This window comes from Lontra canadensis, unplaced genomic scaffold (assembly GCF_010015895.1).
Source record: "Lontra canadensis isolate GAN:19392208 unplaced genomic scaffold, GSC_riverotter_1.0 scaffold1, whole genome shotgun sequence".
Taxonomy (NCBI): domain Eukaryota; kingdom Metazoa; phylum Chordata; class Mammalia; order Carnivora; family Mustelidae; genus Lontra; species Lontra canadensis.
The window spans coordinates 67,481,445-67,503,453 of record NW_022630995.1 but is presented as its reverse complement, the minus strand read 5'-3'; the positions used below and the strand labels follow the sequence as shown (position 1 = coordinate 67,503,453).

At 52.7% G+C, this 22,009-nt stretch overlaps 2 protein-coding genes and 1 long non-coding RNA gene across 14 annotated transcripts in view; 1 reads left to right on the top strand and 2 right to left on the bottom strand.

Moving 5' to 3' along the window:
- The window catches only part of SLC49A3 (solute carrier family 49 member 3), a 35,801-nt gene that overhangs the window by 2,433 nt on the left and 11,359 nt on the right, over nt 1-22,009 (bottom strand). For 5 of the 7 annotated variants that reach the window (XR_004382588.1, XR_004382587.1, XM_032856952.1 and 2 more), the window contains exons 1-8: nt 5,940-6,122; nt 5,808-5,907; nt 3,401-3,559; nt 2,993-3,206; nt 2,753-2,846; nt 1,348-1,485; nt 1,093-1,209; nt 244-396 (exon numbers count right to left, since the gene is read on the bottom strand). Coding sequence is in view for 5 of the 7 variants with exons in the window: in XM_032856952.1 (XP_032712843.1) it covers nt 244-396; nt 1,093-1,209; nt 1,348-1,485; nt 2,753-2,846; nt 2,993-3,206; nt 3,401-3,559; nt 5,808-5,907; nt 5,940-5,972 (1,008 nt within the window). In the remaining 2 variants the exon portion in view is untranslated. Of the gene's footprint in view, nt 1-243; nt 397-1,092; nt 1,210-1,347; nt 1,486-2,752; nt 2,847-2,992; nt 3,207-3,400; nt 3,560-5,807; nt 5,908-5,939; nt 6,123-6,879; nt 7,023-22,009 lie in introns of those variants that run through there. The other 2 variants (XM_032856970.1, XM_032856962.1) reach the window with 2 other exon arrangements.
- LOC116867376 lies at nt 10,604-16,520 on the bottom strand. Of its 2 annotated transcripts, none has more exons than XR_004382590.1 (3): nt 16,345-16,520; nt 11,125-11,642; nt 10,604-10,780 (listed from the first exon to the last, which is right to left on the bottom strand). It is a non-coding gene; the product is annotated as an uncharacterized LOC116867376 (long non-coding RNA). The 2 variants fall into 2 exon arrangements; XR_004382589.1 differs by having other exon boundaries at nt 11,125-11,257.
- Nucleotides 16,769-22,009, top strand: part of PCGF3 (polycomb group ring finger 3) — a 48,669-nt gene continuing 43,428 nt past the window's right edge. The window contains exon 1 of one of the 5 annotated variants that reach the window (XM_032857020.1): nt 16,769-16,987. In XM_032857020.1, the coding sequence (XP_032712911.1) occupies nt 16,811-16,987 (177 nt within the window). In that variant the 5' untranslated portion in view covers nt 16,769-16,810. The remainder of the gene's footprint in view (nt 16,988-22,009) is intronic. The other 4 variants (XM_032857011.1, XM_032857041.1, XM_032857035.1 and 1 more) reach the window with 4 other exon arrangements.

Sequence of the window (22,009 nt, the reverse complement as noted above, 5' to 3'; positions counted from 1 at the left end):
GGGGCACCAGTCAGAGTGCGCAGCATGGACACCCAGCCCCAGCCCAGCCCTGCACCAGCACCCCCTCTCAACTGAGCAGGGAGCAGGGATGGGCCAGTGGCCAGGGTCGGGGACCACCCCAGTGGGCAGTGTCTAAGCCTGAGAAGGTCTGAATTCCTGCTTTGACCCATCTGTCAGCTGCCCTGTCCCAGAGCATCCCACTTACACCCCTGTAGGGTGGTCTTGGTTCAAGGGGACTCTCACCAGCGCAAAGGCCACGCAGACTATGGAGGTCAGACAGAAGCCAATCTTGACAGTTTCAGTGAACTGTTTGGTCCAGTCCACATACAGGCTGAGAACAAGTGCCCCCAGGACTCCGAACACAATGAAGAGAGCCCCACAAAGGCCTGCAAATTCCTGGAGGAGAGGAGGTCAGGGGTGCCCCATCATTGGGTCACGGTGATACCAGGGACCCAGGAGAAGGACCCCATCCTCAGGGTGTATGCCATAGCCGAGAAGCCAGCGGCAGGGTGACATGGAAAGCTCAGCTGCATGGTTAGCCATGAGTGAGTGATGGCACATCCCCCCCAGGTGCCTCTTTCCTGTGGCACCCCACGCCAGGAACCCAACAGTTGCTAAAGGAAAAGGCACTGAGGGGTGCCCGTGTGCTGCTCACGAGTTTGGAACATACCAGGCCTGAATCCCACACCCAGGGCTGATGCCAGGCAGCAGAGGGCAAGGCCAGAGATGCTATGAGCAGAGCAAGGCCCTCCCAATCTCCAAATATCAGAGGACGACCCTTCCCTGGAGACCCACAGGGTTGGGGCCAACGTGGGTGGGGCAGTGGGAAAGATAGTGAAAAGAGCCACACAAAATCCCAGCACATCTCTGGGCACTGCCACCACCCCTCCCCAAGGCCACGACCCCACGATCAGACTGCCTCTGGCACCCAACACAACATTTCACACACAACGTCTCAATACCACCCATAAGAGGAGGTTACCCTGTTCAGGCATGGAAACCCAGTGTTTGGGGCAGTCTTCAGGGTACTAGCAATGGCCCCCAAGCCCCATCCTTGCACAGGAGAGGGGGCTGGGTGGGGCCAGCACTCACGTTGGAGTAGCCCTTCACACAAAGGACCTGCTCCAGGAGAACCGAGAAGCTGGAGAAGATGCCGATGCCGCCTCCGAAACACACGGCCAGGATGATATAGGCTCTGTTCCACAAGAGCTGGAGGGGAAGGCGCCGCTCAGCCCGGGAGCGAGTGGGATACTGGGGATACCCCAGCAGGGCCTGTCCTAACCCCCTTCCCTCCTCAGCCTTCTCCCCACACCAGGTCACCCCAGCCCTGGATCCCACAGCACTAACCAGCTTCAACCCATCCAGGAACTTCTCTGAGGTGGAGTGGGCGGCCCCTGCAGAGGGTGGGCTGGGAGGCACACTCTCCCAGAGGCAGGCAGTGGCCAGGAGACAGGCGAGGCCCGCAGGGATGATATAGATGCCCAGCTGCGGAGAGGGCATACGTGAGTGTGTGCACGTGTGTGTGTGCACTCACACATGCACATCAGGGCTTCACACCCACTGTTCTGGGCCTCCCTTGCCAGCCATGCCTAGAAGACAAAGGCAAGCCCCAGGGCCTGCTTTGCCCTGCTTCCTCTAGAACCCAGGCTTCCAAAATATCCCCCGCAGATGACTCCCACAGTGACACCCTTAGCCCAACCCTCTCCCTGGGCCCCAGACTCACCCATCCAACTGCTGACTGACCCTTTCTGCCTGTCTTTGTGAATGACCCCAACACATACTGAGCTGCACTCCCCAAACCTGGCCTGAGCCTGCCCCCACTTCCCAACCCAGCCAAAATCCTAGCTCCCTACCTGCACAGTGCAGCCACATCTTTTGCTCCCTGAATCTCTGGACCAGGACAAATCACTCTCCCCTTAGACACTCCCAGAGGTTCCATCATCAATACCAACCACCTGCCACCTGCACTGACCCCTCCTTCCACCCTTCCCTTGCTCAGCAGACACACTGGCCTCTGGCTGCAGCCCCTACCCCTCAACCTCACATCCACCTCAGGCATGTGGAAAAATCCTGTGGGCACCAAATGTACTTGCCAATGTGGTCACAGGGAGGGGCAGGGGCACACTCTCAGACAGGTGTGGGCACACTTGTACATGCGCATGCACATACCACATAAACACACATGTATGCACATGCAAGCCCACCGCGCAAACACATGCACCACATACATGCACACATACCTATGCACATGTGAGCCCACCGTGCACACATATGCACCACACACACGCACATACACCTATGCACGTGTAAGCCCACTGTGCACACACATGCACCACACACACGTGCGCACACACCTATGCATATGTAAGCCCACCATGCACACACATGCACCATACACAGGCACACACACCTATGCACATGCAAGCCCACCATGCACACACATGCACTACATACCCACACACACCTATGCACATGCAAGCCCACCATGCACACACATATACCACACACAGGCACACACACCTATGCACATGTGAGCCCACCGTGCACACACATGCACCACACACATGCACCACACACTTGCACATGTGTATGTACATACGAGCTCACCATGCAAACATGTGCACCACACAATACACACATGTATGTATATATTAGCCCATCATGCATAGACATGCACCACACAGATATGCACATGTGAGCCCACTGTGCACACATACACCACACACAAATGCACACGCGTGTGTGCATGTACCTCATGAGCTCTCTCACCATCATAGGGATATCCTTCTCCTTCTTCACCAGGGCAGGTGACAGCAAGTTGGCCACCAGGATGCCCAAGGGGTTTGCTGGATGGACAGACGGAGACATGTCTGCTCAGCCATGGCCAGGCCTGGTCTCCAGCCCACAGCCAGGGCCCTTTGCCCTCCAAGAGCTGGGAGTGCAGAGGTGCCACAACCCCCAGAAGACCATCAGCCTCACCCCTGTCACTCACACATGGTGCCGATCATGTTGGCTGTGGCTCGCTGGTGCTCCGGGAACCACAAGGCAGCCAGCTTGGCTGGAGAGAAGATGACCAGGGTCTGTGCCAGAGCACAGAGGCTCTGCCCAGCCATGAGGGAGGAAAATGGGTCCTGGATCTCGATGAATAGGAAGGGCAGAGTTCTGAACACACTCCCAGCAAAGTTCAGCCACGCGCACACGATGGTCTGCAGGGACACGGACAGGGACAGAGCACTGCCTGGCCAGCCCAGACACCCCACCAGCACCCTGATCACTACCCTGCCACCCAAATGACTCTGCCTGGAGACCCCCCGGGGAGGAAGCAATGGCTCTTGAGCTCTTCCTTACTCAAGGACCCTGCCCCATCTAAGAGACAGCCCTGGCTTGGTTTCCAACTCACTGCCCAGCGGAGCCCAACAGAGTCCAGAACCCAGATGGCCACCACGCCGGATGGGATGGACGCCACAAGGTAGATTAGCGAAAGCCAGTTGATCTGCTTGGTGGAGAGGAAGAAGTGGTGGGCAATCGTGTCGGCCACAGGAGCGAAGCTGAGCCACAGCTGTGGATACACACTGGTGTCAGTCCCGGGGCCGGGCACCACAGAAACCACAGCCACCCGCTGTCCCAGGCTTGGCCAGCCAGCCTGAGGCAGAGAATGTCCAGCAGTCCCATAAGGGCCAGGATCTTCACCTAGTCACCTCTGAGGGAGTGTACCAGGTGGCAGGGGTGCGGGGGTCAGATAGACAGTGTGCCTGGAATGTGGAGCAGATCATCCCGCAGACACGGTCTTGGCGGGTAGACAGAGGCCGAAGACCGGAGCAGAGCCTAAAGGACCGGGAGTCCTGCCAAGACTGACCCTCTAAGGAGAAGGCCCAGAGGGATGTCAGTGACAGGCAGAGGACTGCAGGGGGAAGGGAAGCTCTATGTAGTGAGTGGGCATGAAGGCCAAGTGCTGGATGGCATTGGGGCCCGGGAGGCTAGAAAAGGAGATCCTGATGAGGGGAGCCAGTGGCCCAGCCACCTCAGTCACACAGATGTGTAGATTGCCCAAATGGCTGGGCAGAGCAGCACATTTTGGGGGAAGGGGGACACTCAGTGTCTGTGGTGAACATCCACGTAGATAAGGGTAGGAAGCAGGGTGGGCTTGGAGCCATTGAAGGGACAGTGGAAGGGATGTTTCCATGGCAGGGAAGGAGGAAAGAAAGAGGCCCAAAAGGTATCTCCAGGTTGTCTAGAAACTCGGAATCCCAGGTGGAAACCCCTGGATTGTGTGTTGGCCCTGCCCAAGGCCAGCCCACCTTCCTACAGGAGACCCAAGTGTTCGGAAGGTAGACCCTCCCTGACAGTGTAACAGGTGACATTTCCCACCCTCAGGTGCTGTCAAACACTGGGACTTTTAACCCCACAGACCTTCAGCAAACAGTACATTCAATTAGGTCAGTGGGGAAGACTTCCTGGTGGAGGTGAGACACTGTCTCCTCCCTGAAGGATGATGGGTGAGAAGAGGGGCTCTCCAAGGCTTATAAGGAGAGAGATGCGAAGCAGGTCAGGGAGGGACCAAAGACAAGGGTACCACAAATCAAAGTCCACCATCACTGCAACTCTACGAGACACAGGAATGCAGGAGCTGGCCCCAGGACCACACCCTCCGTGGTGAGACTTGCTGACCCAAGCAGATACTGACTGCAGGCCTCACATGACAAAGAACTTGAGCAAGAGCTGCCTTTTCTTCCTTTTTCTTTTTTAGGGACAAAGCAGAGGACAGCTCTTCCAGGTGCAGAAGGAGACCCCATGCAGGTCCCGCTGCTTCCTGCCCAGCCTGATCCAGCAGAGAGGGCTTGGTATCCGTTCTCTAACCCTGCCCTGCCGAGCCAAGCCCATTCCTTGTTCCTCCCCAAGTCTGTGCCTGCAGAGCAGAGACAGGTCTGAACTGTGCCAGGTAACATGAGGACAACAGTATGTCCCCAGCGCACAAGAATTCCCTTCAACCTTCTCCAGCCCTGCCAGGTAACCCCTCACCTCCCTCTGAGCGCGCTGATAGTTGCTCCACATGCTGGTTCCTGCCCAGACTACTGGGCAGTCTCCTTGCTCCCCTTTGGGGCCTCACTCCAGGCACTGTTCCACCTGCCTCTGACACTGCCCTCTCAGAACGTGGGACCTGCAGCCACCCAGCTGCAGACCAAGTACACGAGTAGACTTGGCTGGGGTGAGCCTGATGGTCAATGCTTACTGTGGTGACCACAGCAGGGATCACCGTTCCTGGTGAGAGTCCCATTTGCTCCATAGTAACTCGTGGACCAAAGGGGAGTAAGCAGGATGCTGTCTCAGTGTCCAAGGAAGTTCTAGAAGCCACTCACCACACCCATGCACTCTCAGACTCATCAAAGCCATTTTAGGGGCTGAAGGAGACCCCTGCTCTGTGTCCTTAGACCACTGCACCAAAAACCAATTCTGGCCTTCTAGTCAGCTACACAGGGACCTGGTGAGAAGCCACAGAAAAAAAAAAGAGGTTTCCAGAGTCATAGGAGACTTCAGGCCAGGCCATGGATGCCACCTGTCCCAGCACAGGGCCGGCTTTCCATACCCAGGCCAGTAAGGAAAGGAGGGAAAAGGCCCTGATCAGTGTGGAATAACATCCAGGAGTATTTGCTGCTCAAGAATCCCCAAGGCAGCATCTGCCCAGAATGTCCACACCTGCCTGCCCATCCCTGCTCATGAGTCTGCACTTCCCAATTGTCCCTCGGCCACTCACAGCCTCCCGCAGCTGTGGAGCCTGCTGTCAAGGTAGCTGTTCATTACATGATTACCTGGTGGCCAAATGTGCCTGACAAGTCCCTGGGTTCTGTGATAAGCTGAGTGGTCGTAGACAGGTTCCTTCAGGCACACATAGGAGGCAGAGCAGGCAGCACCAGGGAAGTGAAAGAGTGGCCCCGCGGAGCGTGGTGTGCGACAGCACTGCAGTCTGACCCCATGAGCAGGTGGCCATGTGAGGGTCAGGTGTGGGAAGGCTGGCTCCAAACCCCCTGTCCATTCAAGTGCAGATGGGTATCTGTCCAAGGGGCAAGGGGCTAGGGCAGCATAAAGCTCACCCCACTGAGCCCACTGTTTGTGATGGGCTGGGGAAAGAGGGGCCCAAGGCCCTGGGTAGTACAACCTGGGGGCTCGGAGTGAGTTGGGGACAAGCAGGTTGGGGAGCTGGTCCCCAATAACTGGCAGATCCTGTTCTCAGTGGCTGATCAACTGGTCTCAGGGGCTGAGTGGCTGCCAGCAGTGGGAACCATTCTAGAACAGGTAACCGGTCACTGGAGACCCCAGCTGGGGAGCTATAGAGAGACTGGGCATACAGATAAGGAAGCCCCACATGCCGAGTCAGAAATGCAGTGAGGACCCCCACAGCACAGGCCAGCAAAGGCGGCTGGGCCCTGCCCTGCCTTGTGGGAGTGGGTGGGGTGGGGAGTCTGGAGAGGGAGGGCAGGAGCCGGATCTGAGGCTTGCTGCCAGGTGTTGGGTCTTCCAGGAGGGTGGGGTAACTGGAAGACCCCTTTTCGGCTATGCCAGTGACACCCCTGTCCTCCGACGCAGGAGAGGGAGTGTTTCAAAACACTATGGGTCACAGGAAAGAGGCTCTGCCACCACGAGGACAGACGCTAACCCCTTTTCTCCCTATGCAGCCAGGAGAAGGGGCCCTGCGCCTCCGCGCCTGCTGGGTCTCCGGCTCCTGCACTCCCAGCGGTCCCGCCGCCCAGGCCTAGCAGACCGAGCACCCTGGGCGCACTAGGACACGGGCAGGTGGGAGGAGCGCAATGACTCGGACCGGGGTCCCCGCTCGGCCCGCCTCCGCCCGCGCCCGCGCCAGGAGGCCGCCCCAGACCCCTGTACCGTGGCGTTGGAGAAGTTCAGCAGGCTGAGCACCAGCAGGAAGACCCAGCGGCGCGCGTAGGCTCGGTAGCCCAGCAGCGCGTCCAGGGCCGAGGTCGCGTCGGCGCCCGGTCGGTCCTCCCCCTCTCCCGCCATCGCCAGCCGCTCCTTTGGCCGGATTGAGCAACTCGGCGCCTGGGAGAGGACCGCCCTGAGAGGTGGTGCCAGGCGCGCGGGGCGGGCCGCTCGGGGTCAGTCCCAGCCCCTAGGGCAGGACGAGGTTGGACCCTCCTCCATTAGCCAGCCAGGAAGGAAATCTCTGCCCCAGAAACAGGCACAAAGTCTCCTGTCAGGGGCCAAACAGGTCACGACCTCTGTGGTCGTTGAGGTGGACGCGCGCACGTGGGTGGGTACAGGAGGTGGGGGGGCATCGGTAAAGTCATTCAACCCCGCAAAAGGTCCGCATTTCCTGGAAAGGGCGTGGAAAGGTCCCCTCCACCACCACCTCCCCCAATTCCCGCTGTCCAAACAAGGCACCAGGAGCAGCAGGAAGCCAGCTTGGAAGAGGAGGCTAGAGTCAGTTTGCAAAGAGCCTCCAGTCCAGACTAGTCATTAGATTGGGCCCTGTGGTGGACAGAGGTGGTGCTGGCCAAGGGGGAAGCGGAGTCCAAGGCCAGCCTGTCCTGCCCAGGAGAAGGGCAGTGTCACAAGGGTGAAACTGGGGGCAGTCGACCTCCCCCAGTTGTCAGTTGCAGTTGACAACTGAGGAAACAGCTGGGGCATGGTGGGGAGAGAACTGAGAGCTGGAAGGCAGAGAGGAGGGAGTGTCAGCCGACTCTCTTTCACAAGAACTACCCTGTGGGTGGACAGCCTCCTCTCCAGCTTGCTCCCCGCCCAGGAGTCCACCGCAGACATCTCTTCTACTCTCCAAATAATACTCTCCCCAAGGTCACCTGTGACCTCAATGCTGCTGACATAAATGGACATGATACAGGCCTGGCACTCTTGTTCTTCTCCACCTCTGACTCTCTTGCTCCGCTGGGGGCCGGGGGCCTCCTCCCCATCCCTAGGGCTCTTCTGTGGAGTAGGCAGCTCAATAAGGTCACAGTTACATGTCTACAGGCCAACAATAAAATGTGGAAATGAAAATTAAAGACACAATACCGTTTACAATTACTTCAGATAATTAAATACTTGGGTCTGTAAAAGTTTATAAAAGGAAACCTTGACAAAAATGGAGTCAGGAGTCCAGATGCGTGAGCTCTCATGCTGTACCATTCAGTGTCAAAAATTGCCAGTACAGGGGTGCCTGGGTGGCTCAGAGGGTTAAGCCTCTGCCTTTGGCTCAGGTCATGATCTCAGGGTCTTGGGATGAGCCCCGAGTCAGTCAGGCTCTCTGCTCAGCAGGGAGCCTGCTTCCTCCTCTCTCTCTGCCTGCCTCTCTGCCTACTCGTGATCTCTGTCTGTCAAATAAATAAATAAAATCTTAAAAAAAAAAAATTGCCAGTACAGACCCTAAAAGAAGAATTGTTAATAGGAGAGAATCATCAGTTACATGCCAGAAGAGGAAAAGATGTGCATTGCATCTCCCACAAGAAATTAACCACCCCTGCAGCTCAGCCCATGAGAAACTGCCATCATGGTAGGCTCTTGCCTTTCTCCAGTGGACTTTCATTCCCAGCAACCCCTCCAAACTTCCTCCTCCTTCTCTCTCTCTCTCTTTTTAAAGATTTTATTTATTTGACAGAGAGAGACATAGCGAGAGAGGGAACACAAGCAGAGGGAGTAGAAGAGGGAGAAGCAGGGTTCCCATGGAAGCAGGGAGCCCAATGTGGGGCTTGAACCCAGGACCCCGGAATCATGACCTGAGCTGAAGGCAGACGCTTAACAGCTGAGCCAGCCAGGTGCCCTCCTCCTTCTCTTTCAAAAAACATTTCCTTTCCTTTGTGTGTTGGACTAGCCTATGATTTTGGCTGCAGCTTTCTTGTCCTGCATTGCAATCCTTTGCTATTCCTGAGTAAACTCTTTTTTCTTTTTCTGGTAAAATAACTGACCTTTATTTTTAAGGTCAACAGGTATAAACTTAGCAAACTCTACACAGGACTTGTATGCTAAAAATTATACAACGTATTGAAAGAAATCAATGAAGACCTTAAAAAAAGGGAGAGATATACCATGTTCATGGATTGGAAGATTCAACACAGTAAAAATGTCAGTTCTCCCCAGATTGATCTATAGATCTAATACAGCTCCTATCAAAAGGGTTTTGTAAACATAGACTGGGAAAAAATATTTGCAAGCCACATATCCAACAAAGGACTGGTATATAGGATATATAAAAAGTCCTCAAAACCCAACTATAAAAAAAAAAAGAAAAACAAAACAAAAGTCCAATTAGCAAAAGACAGGAAGAGACATCTCACTGAAAAGAATATACAAATGACAAGTGATGATGAATGACTAACATCACTAGCTATTAGGAAAATACAAATTAAAACCACAGTGAGGTACCACTACATACCTTTCAGAATGGCAGAAAGAAAAATCAGTGACATCATGCTGGTGAAGTTATGGGTAACTCAGTTACCTATCCACTGCTGTTAAGAATTTAAATGGTACAGCCACTGCAGACAACAGGTCGACAGTTTCTTATAAAACTAACATGCAATTATCATACAACCCAACAGTTGCACTCTGAGGCATTTATCCCAGAAAACTAAAAACTTATTTTCAACAAAAATCCATACCCAAATGTTTACAGCAGCTTTGTGATACTCCAAAACTGAAAACAACTCACTTGCTTTTTAGTGAGCACATGGTTAAGCCAACCATACTGCATCCACAGCATGGACTGGGACTCAGGGAGAATGCCTTGTTCATACACAAAGCGGTCTGCAGAATCTCAGGGTAATTATGCTGAGTGGGGAAAAAAATCCAAGTTCAGAAAGTTACATACTGTATAATCTATCAACCTCAAAGGGAAACTGCCAGTTATTTTACCAGCAAAAAATGGGTTTATTTGGGAATAGCAGAGAATCACAGTCCAGGGCAAGCAACCTACAACAAAACCAAAGGCTAGTCTGGGAAAAGAAAGAGGAAAGAGGAAGTTGGGAGGAAAACAGAAAGTCCATTGGGGTAAAACTGGGAGGTGGAAGTGTACTGGCTTCTCATTGGCTAGGCTGTTGCTGGGGAAGGTGGAAGCTTTCCTCCCTCTGGGATAAAGTAGTAGCTACAGTGGCACTGGTTTACTTTCAAAGTCCCTCTCTTTTTGCTGTGTCTTCACCTGTAGAGCCTCCCTATTCCATTTTAGTGAGGGTCCCCTTTATTAATATGCACAAATTCCACTTGTTGACACTTTTGAAAAGATAAAATTTTAGAAGTGGAGAGCAGATCAGTGGTTTGAAGAGGGAGCGGGAGGGAGATGGGGTCCTCCTGGCAATGGAAATACTGTCTTGACTGTGGCAGTGGGAAGGAGTCTACTAGTCTACATGTGACACAGCCTTGTGACGTCCGTGTAAGCAAAACTGGAGAAATCTAAGATGGCCATTCATCCGTGTTGGTGTCATGGCTGTGATATCATGCGGTTGTGTTTTGAAGATGTTACCTTTGGGGGAAAATGGGCAAAATGTACAAGGAATCTCTGTTTTACATCTTACAACTGCTTTTGAATCTGTAATTATCTCAAAATAAGTTTGATTTTAAAAACTCACATAACATGGAAAGTAAACAACTTTCTCCACTCTCACACTTTATTTAAAAATTTGGGCGAGTATCTTCAGCATAAGCATTTAAGCTGTTCAAGTTTTGAATCAAGGTAAAACACCATCCATGAAGGACCATTCCGCACCCAGAATCCATCGGCACACCGCTGGGACCACCATATCTTGAAGAAACCCTTCAGTGATCTCCACCCAGGGTCTTCCTTTAAAAGTGATCTTTAAAGGTTTGTTTAAAAAAAAAATTTTTTAAATAAAGGTTTGTTTAAAATAACATCTGACACACAATTATGACTAAATCTTTGTTCCAATTTTTTATCTCCTTTTTTCTTTTTCTTTTAAAAAAATTGTTTTATATCTCCTTTTTTTCTTAATCAAGTACAGACTCCCATTAGCATCCCAAAGTAGCATTAATCAAGGCTTTTTCAGGCCACTGTGTCTTCCCCAAACAATATTTTGTTCAAAATTAAGCAACTGAAAGCAGTCCCTTTGCCAAGAATGGAGCCCAGGAACACCTTCTTCGCTGAGGATATTGGGAAAGAAATCTCACCTCAGATGATGAGATGCTCACAGTCCATCCTGCTTGTTTGGTTTTTACTTGGCTTTTATCTGCTCCTCTCAAGAGTATGTCAGCTGTTTGAGGGCAGGAGCCAGTCTGTCCATTCCCGAATCCCTGGAACAGGCTGGGGCCAGCACACACCAGTGGAAGAACAGACAAGTGTGTGGGATGGGTGACCTCTCTGCCTTGCCCCTGTCCTGTCCAGCAGGTTCTCCACAGGGCGGCCCACTCCCCCCACCCCGCCCTGCAATGTGCATCCTGGACAGGAGCCTCTGAGCCTTCAGATTCCAGACACACCCTCCCACCCACATCTTTACTCATGTCTACCCCATGCTGCTTTCCCCAAGTTCACGGCTGCTGAAAGCCCCCACACACCAATGCTGCACCACAGCAGGGAACCGAGTAAGCAAATCTGAGTCTAGACTCTCAGGCTGCCTCAAAAAGGATGCTGTGACTTCATCCTTATCCATATGGGCGGCCCATCAGGGAGTCTGCACTGGAATGTGAACCTGTTTCATTAGAGGAAGAAAGTTTCTGGTCACTGTGGTCTGTGCTCCAGTTGGTCCCCACCAGAGAGAAGCCCCTTGGGGTTGCCTCCTCCTGATCTGTTCTGCCTCTCCCACAGTGGAGGGAAGCCAGCCTTGGAGGCTCATTCCATCACAAAGTCAAGACGAGTATCTGCAGCCCCATCTGGCTAGCCCATCTCACAAAGAACTCTGGGGTCCAACTCTTTTCTTGTTACTCAGACCTGTTCTGTCTGATAAAAAAGAGAAAGGATCTGAGTTCTCACTTTTCTGTTTGTTCATAGTGAAGTGGACAGTTTTTTGTATGTGCATGGTGTAGAGTAGTATCTAGTATGTATATGAGAGAGAGAGGTGGCCATCTAGTGTTACCGTGCATGGGCTGATGTTCACCTGTGTGTGTGTGTGTGTGTGTGTGTGTGTGTGTGTGTGTGTCAAATACCAGATGGTACCTAGTGTGTGTTATGTTGTGTTATGTAAGACCGTGTGGGTTTTGAAATGTGTGGTGCAAGATGGGCCTCTATCTCCTGTGTATGCGTAGCAGGGTGAAATGGGAAAACAGGCATCTAATTCTTTGGTGTGTAGTTTGTGAAGTGCTTCTACTGTGTGTGTGTGTGTGTGTGTGTGTGTGTGATATGCCTGTGTTACATCAGAAGCTGTGCTGGGTCTGAGATTTTGCTCTACTTGTGAGCTCAGAAGCCAGCCTACCCAGGTCAAATGTATGTGTATGCAGGAACTCCGGGACCTGGGTCAGGGGTGAGCAGCACCTGTTCCTTGCAGCTACAGTAACACCTTGTGTTGATTCCTCCAGTTCTCATCTCCATGGGCGGGCAGATGGCATGCACCTGCCCTGGGGTGCACTTCCAGAGAAGAAGCCTGACACAGGACACTCTTATCTCATACCACCCTGCATCCCAGAGAGAGCAACCTTCATGCTGGAATGTGAGTACATCTCCAGGGAAAAGAAGGGATGGGCATTGTTCCTGACTCTCCGGAATGTCTCTGAGACAAACATCCTTAACTAGGCTATAAGTGATTTTGCTCTGAGGACATACCTGGACCAGGCAGAAACAGAAACCTGAGAAATTCATGGAGAACCACCTCTCAACAGGATCTACTTTCTAAAAAATACCTCCACAGGGGCTGTGAGATCAAGTCCAGTGTCAGGCTCTCTGTGCATGGTGGACAGTCTCTCTCCATCTCCCTCTGCTCCTCCCCCATGCTTGCTCTCTCTCTCTTTCTCTCTCTAAAATCAATCAATCAATCTTAAAAAATAAAAACACTTCAACAGGTACCTAATTTTTTCTTTGTGGATATGGCATGATGGATCTTTTAGCATGGCCTTCTGAGGTGGAAGGTAAGTGTGTGTGTGAGAGAGAGGGGGAGATGTGAGTGTCTAATTTCTCTGTGTGAATGATATGGGTGTCAAAGTTTTTCCCCTGCGTGGTTGAAATTAGTATCCGATTCTTCTGTGCATTGTACAGGATGACATTCTGTGTGCGGAATGACATACTTACCACATTTTTCTGGTGTCCCTTGGAAATGGGTACCCATTTGTTGTGTAGACAGACGTGTATTTGTGTGTGTGTGAGATCAGCGCAGCTCACCTGATTGCTGTTTTGCTGTTTTTACCTCTCTCTGTTTTCTGACACGTCTTGCTGCTGCCGCTGGCCAGCTGCAGCCCACAGGGACTCTCACCCAGGCAGGCACACGGAGTGCACAGTAACCCTCACTTATGGGATGACTCACAGCAGTCTGCACACACTTGTCTCCATCCTGCTTACCTTTTTTTTTTTAAGATTTTATTTATTTATTTGAGACCGAGAGAGCAAGAAAGTGTGCAAGCAGGAGAGAGAGGCAGAGGTAGAAGGAGAAGCAGACTCCCCCTGAAGCAGGAAGCCTGATAGGGTCTCCATCGCAGGACCCACAGATCACAGCCCCAGCGGAAGGCAGATGCTTCACCAACGGAGCCCCCCAGGTGCCCCTGCACCCTGCCTCTCTCAGCAGCACACCCTGTCTCTCCTCCCTGGTGGTGGGTGGCCTGTGGTGGAGCAGGCAGGTGTCTGCTACTCCTGCCGCAGCTGCCGTCAGATGCACAGAGCACATTGACTCCAGAGGCCTTGCTGGCCAGCTCCGGTTGTTTCTGTTACAGATGATGTTTCAATTAGCAGCCTTGTCCAAGCCTTTTTTTTTTTTTTTTTTTACATTTTTGCCAGTGTTTTGCCAGCACCAGACTGGTCAGGAGAGGGCTCAGTGGACCTGAGGGAGGGAGGAACCTCATGAGCAGCGTGGATGGACCACCCAGGTCTAGAAGCGGCTCTGCTAGGCCTTGAATGTGAGAGCAGGCATGTCCAGGAGAACCATGCTACTGGAAGAAGTGAGCTGGGGAGAGTATCCAAGGCCAGGCCAGAGTCAAAGCAGGACCTTGGAGACCTAGAGCAGCCCCTGGGCTGGTAAGCAGAGGCCTGGTACCCTCTGCCTTAGGTGTTGAAGGGTCAGCTCACTAACTGCTCTGTTCAGCATAGACCAGAAGTGGGCCAGAGGTGGCAGAAACACCCAGACAGAACAGGTGAGCTTAGGTAGGTCAGGGCAGCGTGGCAGAGTCCAAGAGCCATGGTTGGGTGAAGGCATATTTGAAGATAGAGCCCCCATGACTTCCCCAGGAATTGGACATGAGAAAACAGAGAAAGAGAGGAATCAGGAATGAGTCCGAGAATTTGTGCCCCAGTAACAGAAAAGACGGAGTGGCTATTGGTTGAGATGAGGAAGATGGAAGGAAGCAGGTCACCTGGTGTAGCCCCGAGTTGTGTCCTGAACCTGGTGAGAATGATGTCTGCTGTTCACTGGAGGGACACATGATGCATAAGCACTGGAGCATAGCCAGCATCTGGACTGGGCTTGAAACCATGGGCAGAGTGAGCACTGGCCAGGAGAGGAGCTGATGACAGATATGGGCTTGGAAGAAAGGATCCCAGTGTCTTAGCTTAGCAGGCAGGATGGAGTGCTGTTCTCTGCGGTGGGGGCTGGAGTGAGTAGCAGGCTTGAGGGGAGATCAGGAGTGGACACATGATACCAGAGCCTGAGCTCCCTAAAGATAGCCCAGCAGAGAAGTGGCCAGACAGTTGGATACAGGAGCCCAGGGTTCAGGTCTGGGGTGTTGTTGCTGACGAAGTCCCTGGAGAGAGCAGGCAGGGCAGATGTCCTGTCTCCGCTCTTTGAGAGAGACTTGTAGCCATGCCTCATGCACACACCCTGGCTCTCCCCCATTTGCAGACAGATGGCTACAGTGTCAGAGGGCCATCAGATTCCTGGGGTCACTGCCCTGTGCCCAGGGTTGTTCCTGGCCTTTTATCCCCACCTCTGCTACCCAGACCTCCACTGCAGACTAGTTCAATTTAGCTTGCCATCTCACTGGAAAAGAGAAACAACTGGTCGAGATGCTGCCCAGGCCCCACTCTCTGCATCAGGGCCTTCCTCCCCAAGTGCAAAGGGCTCCCAGAGCCCCCCACCCCAGATCCAGTCCCCAGTCCCAGGTGAGGACTTCAGATTAGGCAGCCTTCCCTCTCTCCAATGTGGTCATCTCTCCCTGTACCCCACCAACACCACTGAGGCTATGACCCAGACAGAAAACAGCCTTCTAGTCCCAGAAGCCCCTCCAAAGCAAAACACCTGGAAAGTTGTCTGTATTTACTCTCCTCCCTTGAGCCCACAATAATTCAATTTTTACCTAGGCAATTCATCCACACTGCGCTGGTCAAAGTCCCAGAAGAGTCCCACTCCCCATACCCCTCTCAGCAGCTGACCAGACATCACTCACCCCTGGGGATCCTCCTCCCCAGTCTGCTCAATCAGGGTCTTTCTTGCTGGATTCTCCTGGACTCGCTGATTTCTCCATGTGGGCAGAGGCTCAGTACCCTCATTCCTCACTCACCGCTTGGACTCACGCATCCATCTCCAAACATTGCAAACTCAGACTATACTCCCGAAGCCCACAGCTCCACAGCAGCACCACGGGGAGTCCAATGGATATGACAGTTGCATTCCTGACCCCACTCTCCTGCACTCCATCACCATCCCCAGATTCTCAGAGGCTGTCCACCCTTCCTGTTGTTCCTCACCCATCCTGCTTATTCTCAGGCTGGCCCCAGCAGTCTACACTTCCTCCCCTCCTGGGCACCACCCAGGCAGCACCACGACTTCACCCCTGCACTGCCTTCTGTGCCGCTCCTGCCAGACGAGCAAGACAAACAAACAGAGGAAGGTTTTACCGTGCCAGTGCCATTCCATCACTACTCTGCCCAGAATGCCCAGGGACCTCTCCATCTGACCTCATCTCCTCCCTCTCCACGCCTCATGCCCTCTGACTTCCATGCTGGCCCCTGGCAAGCATCCTTCAGTCCCCCCACTTTGCAGCTTGGTGCTGGCAGGACAGCTTGCCTGTGAATGCCACCTCCAGATATTTGCAGGGCTCGTTCCCTCTGTGTTCCTACTCTGTGCCTCTCTGGCTAGCTCCTTCTATGTCCCTTATGTACCCATCCACCCTATTTAACACTCCACACATCCACTGCCTCCCCCACCCAGTTTATCTGGCTCCCACATGACACCTGATTTATTTTTCCCTATGTTATTGCCTCCCCCCGGGCCAAGGTGTGGAACCCACAGAGGGAGGGACGTCACAGTCACTACTTACAGTTCCAGGGCAGAACCGGTGCAAGGGTGGACTCACGCAGTTGCGGGGTCAGCCCTGCAGCCCATTGTCCTGCCTGGTGCACGGGGAGCGCTCGGTGCTAGGTCCCAGAAAGGACTGGATCGCAAGAACAAGACCGACTCTGCCACAAGAACGCCCCGACCCGGGCGCTGGCCTCAGCGCCGGATGCCTACTGGGTCCTATGTCCAGCAGGACGCTCCCCCAACTCCAGCGCAGCACCCGCGGGCCACGCCCCCTCCGGCCACGCCCCCGCAATTCCCCGCCTCCTCTGCAAGCCCCGCCCCCGGCACCTTCCCAGCTCCAGCTCCAGCTCCCTCGGTGGAGCCTTGCCCAAAAGCGCCTGCGCCTTGTGACCACGCCCCGGCCGCGCCTTCGGGCCCCGCCCCCTGCTGGCCCCGCCCCCTCTCGGCTGCGGGGTGGGAGCCGGGCCGCGCAACGCGCATGCTCCATGCGCGGCGCCCCCGACTCGCCGCTCGGCTCCGTTCGGGCATTTCCGCCTCTTTGTTTTAAACTCCGGACGGGTTTTTTTCTCCTGCTCTTGGGGGGGACCCGGAGGGAGCGGCGCCCCCCCCACTCCCGACGCTGCCCCCGCGTGCGCCCCGCTCGCCCGCAGCCGAGACGGCAGGTCAGTGAGTCCGCGCCCCGCCTGGCCTGGCCCACGGCGCCCGCTCCTCAGGCCGCGGCCTCGGCCGGTGTGCGGGCCCGGAAGGCTCGGAACCCCGGCCCGCGCCCCTGCGCCCCTCGTTCGCCCGGCCCGCGGAGCCCCGACACGGCTCGGCACGCTCCGGGCACGGGCCGGACCCACGGGGCCGGGACCCGGGACAGGTCACGGGGAAGGGCCGGACCCCGGGACGGGTCATCGGGGAGGGACCGGGGAGAACCGGACCCCGGGACGGGCCAGCTGGGAAGGCCAGACCCTGAAAGGATTCACGGAGGAGGGCTAGACCCCAAACCCACCAGACAGGAAGCGCCGGACCCTGACATAGGTCACCGAGGAGAGTCCAGCCCTGGGATGGGTCATCCAGGAGGGTCCAGCCCCAGTACGGGTCACCAAAGAGGACTGGGACCTTGAGACCGGACAGGAGCCAGAGAGGGCTGGACTCTGAGATAGGTCACCGAGGAGGGCCAGACCCCAGGATCTGGCAGGACCCAAGGAGGGCTGGGTCACTGAGGAGGGCCAGGACACCAAGACTGGCCCCAAAGAGGGCTGGGATCCTGGAACAGTCCTGTGAGCACTTCTGACGTCCTGATACAGCCCCTTCCAAGTGGGAGGCCAGGACCCTGGGACCGTGCCTTAAGGAGGGTTCATCCCATGCTACAGGCTCCGGGGATGACCAGGGCCCCAGGTAGGTCATTTGGGAACATCTGGATGCTGGGGCAGGACCTTGAAGAAGCTAGGTTCTCCAGGAGGGCCAGGACCCTGACAAGAGCTGGAACTTGGAGACAGGTCACTCAGAAGGCCTGAACTCCTGAACAAGTAGATAGGAATCACCCAGACCCCAAGAGTGGACTATAAGGGATGCTGGAACCCCAAGCCAGCCCTCCAGAAGGTTGGACCCCTAGGGCAGGGGCCCTTAATGTGTCCATTCTATGCAACTGGATCCACCTGCTATGAAAGCTTGGGAGCATCGGGGATCCTGGTCACCTGAGCCCTACAGTGCAAGTCTCTCTGAGGCCCCCGAGCACCCTGATGTTAGGAGCACCTGGGCCAGGCCTACAGACCTTCTGGCCTTCAGCAGATGCTGCCTGGCTGGGCCCCAGGGGCACATGTGAAGCAGGGTGGGAACCCATCCTCATGCCTATAGGGATTCAAGTGGAGCTCCTAGTCCACACTGGCTCCATGCCTCAAGCCAGCACTGTGCTCACTCCCCAGATCCAGAAAGCTGTCCCCTACTCTATTCTTCAGCCCCTACACCAGGGCTACTGTCTTTTGCCTTGGCCTTGTGGTCAGTGTTCATCACCTTCAACCACTCCAGCCCTTCTCTCCCTCCATTGGTGGAGGTCATATGGTTGTGTAGGTGTGCCCTCCATCCTGAGACTGGTGTCTCAGGATGTCCTTTCACAGGTGTACAGGAAGGTCCAGGAGGGGTGGGTCCAACCAGGAGTGTTGGAAGCCTAGGAAAGTGTTTTGGGGGCACTGGCCCAGGGCAGGAAAGTTGGAGCAGATGAGCATATATATCAGGTGAGTGGATTAGGCACCTTCTCCACTCCAGGAAAGGAAGATATTAAAGGACCTAACAATGGGGGTCTTTGCTTCTCTGAAACCTTTGAATGACACTTTCATCTAAAACTAGCCCGTGTTCTCCTTTAATTTGAAAGTGCTGATGAAAAAGTAGGGTGTGGTATGTGCTACTCTTTGACTGGGGACTGGCTCCAGAGTGCGTCCAGTAAGATAATGCTGGAGGAGTTTGAGAGAATGAAAAGCCCAGGAGGGCAAGGGCATTGTCCAGCTCAGCTCCCAGAACTGGCTGCCCGGCGTGAGGTCAGCAGGTAGCACGCAACTATTAAATGAAGAAGTGAGTGTGAATGAACGAGTGAAAGGCAGGAATACTTGTAGAAAGATCAGCGTGTGTTAGGCTTGCAAACTGATCCAGAGATTGGGCAGTAGGATGAGATAAAAATCTAACACTCTGAGCTCTATGAACTCCCTAAAGAGACACTTGAACTGGTCAGTTCAGTATTTCACTTTGTGCCACAACTTTACTGCTTGGTTACTTGGGAGAAGACCCGTTTAGGTTTTCAGATTGGCATTTTATAAGACCAAATCCTAAGCAAATGGAGTCCCCAAATAGTCCAGCTTAGGAACTTTTATTCGCCAAATGTAACCACACTTGGGACCTTCTTACTCAGCACTTACTTCTGATTTTTTTGTTGTTGTACTTTTGTACCTTTTTTAAAACTTAATTTGTTTTCTGAAGTTTTGGAGAAGACTTGCCAAATTGAGCATTCAGCTTTGGTTAGGTTCTTTAATTTCCTATTTTTGCATTTTTAAAGGTGTGATAGTCCTGCATGGTTGCATTATTTATATATTGCTGCCCAACAAATTACCCCAAAACTTAGTGTCTTAAAACATCAGTTAATTATTTTACCGTTTCTGTGGGTCAGGAATCCAGGCACAGCTTAGCTGAGTCCTCTGACTCAGAGTCTCATAAGGCTGCCTTCAGAGTGCTGGCTGGAGCTGTGGTCTCATCTGAAGGTTTGACTGTGTGTTTGACTGTGCTTCCAGGCCTGCTTGCTCGGCCACTTGGGCTCTTCATAGGGCAAGTCAGAGGGAGCCAGTGCAGAAAAGAGAGCAAGCAAGAAGGCCACAGTCTTCGAGATCTAATCTTGGCAGGGACATCCCATCCCTTTTGCCATATTCTCTTTGTTAGAACCTCGTCACTGGGTTAGGGTTAGGCTTAGGGTGTGTGTACTGGGCGTGGGGGTGATGGTCACTGTGGTCATCTTAATGCCTGTCACTTAGCAGATTTCAGCTAATATAGGGCCTGTACTTGAGAAATACCCGCAAGTCAATTAGCAGAATTGGATAGAGAACAGTGCGTTCAGTAGAAGGTTGCAACGACTCAGCTCTCTTTGATTGTATAGGTTCCTCTGATGTCACCATAATGACCACAGCCAGTGGAACTTACACAGGAGGGAAGATAAATTATAAATAGGGAAGATGCTTGGGAATTACACCTGGAGCAAACCATAAGCAACTCCCCTGCCAACCCTGCAAATTAAATTGAGTGCTGTAGAATTCTTGGATAGCTTCAAGTTCAATGATTTCAGTGTTTCCAGAGCATCATTTTAGTCCTGCCTGAGATTTTGCTCCAGGAATTATAAACTGACCTTTGTAAAAAGTTTTTCAGGAGTAAGAGCCTGAGACATTTTAGATATTTGACCCTTGTAAGGAAGTCATGCTCCAGGAGCCAGAATGTAAGGGCCTCAGTGCTCAGGGCCTGTGGCTCCTTGGAGCTCATGGACTCTGGTGCCATGCCTCTCTCTGGCACCCCGGGCGGGGGCTGGAGTGAGGGCTGTAAAGCGCACTGTGGAAGCCCTCTGCAGAGGGATGTGTCCCCTCCTGCTGCCCAGTTCTTTCTGGACCTGCTGGGGTCCAGGTCTTGCTAGTGGGAGGAAGGGGCCTCTTGCCAGTGATTGGAATTACTTATTTGAGTTGTTAGATTGAATTATAAAGGAAGGTTTATTTTGGTTTATACTTGCGCTTTCTCGAATGCCAGGATTTATTATTTCATTTGAAGCTGTTTGCTTATTGGTCAGAATTGAATTTGAAATTGAAAATGTAATTTTACTATTGAAATATGTTGAGGTTTGGGGACAGTTTCTTACTACCCTTCTGATATTTGCTGTTTGTAGTACAGAAATGCTGCCCAATTCTCATTGTGCTTCAAAAAATGGAACTATACTGCTCTACAAGTTGATAGTTTGTCATTAAATTTTAAGAAGTAAGACCTCTAAAAATAATAAGCGTATCTTTTCTGATCTGCCATGTTCCTCCCTACAGAACTGAATTCTTTGAAGGCCAAAGGACAACAATAATGAAACACTTAACACATGATGAGAGAGTTAAGGTGTGAGCCTTGCTTAGGCACATCTTCAGAATTGTCTGTTAAATTAAGCAAAACTCATTGATAAGAAATAAAACGCGCTAGAAAATATATCCTTAAAAACTAGTTGTGGGGTTGAATGCTTTTTTGAAGAGAACTTCTAATATTCAGGTGAACATGGGGAGTGGAAGTTAATTGGATTATTTTGCAAATGAATCAGTATTCACTGGACTTTGCTACGTTAACATGCTGTTAACGTATTCCAGATGTTTAGCAAGAAATATGCCAACAGTAGAAAGCTGTCTGCATTCTTCTTTGAAGCCCCTGCTAACTGTGGGTTTTATGGGGGCAGAAAGTGGTGATGCTCAGCAGGGCCTGGCCAGTGTTAGATGCACAACAAAGAATTGAAGTCTGATCTTCATTCACACCTTGTGTGGCCCTGTCTTGGAGATACTGTGTGTGTCAGCTCATCTGGTTCTTAAAGCCACCCCACGTCTGCTCTCTGATCACCCCTGTGTGCCTGGGAGGAAACAGATGCAGGCCATGGCTGGGATGTGAGGAGCAGAGAAGGATCAGCCTTTCCATTTTTATTTCAGAAAAAAACACAGTGGAGGAAAACAGAAAGGATTCTATACCCCACCCTGATCTAGCAATTATTTATGCTTTGCCGTGTTTGCTTTATCTCTTTTTTCTAAATACATATTTATTGTCACTGAATCACCTGAAAGTAGCTACAGACAACCTCCCAATCCCTTCAGTAATTCTGAGCACACAGGTCATGGGATCAGGATGGTCTCCGCACAACCACAGTGTCATTCTCACACCTGAGGAATGGGCACTCGGTTCACATACTAGCTCATTTTCTGTTCATTTTCCAATCTCCCGACTTGTCTCAGGAATGTCTTCTGTGGCGTTTTCCCCAACCAGATCCAGGCAGAGTCCTGGGATGGCACAGGGTGTCCTGCGCCTCCTGGACAAGGCATAGGTGGGTTCCCTGGGTGGCACTGGGGGTCATGGCCCCTGTGTCTTCTTAGGTTTCCCTCTTGCCCTCCACAGGGTTGACTTTTGCAGGCTATGTGTCACACCTGGATTTTTCCGAT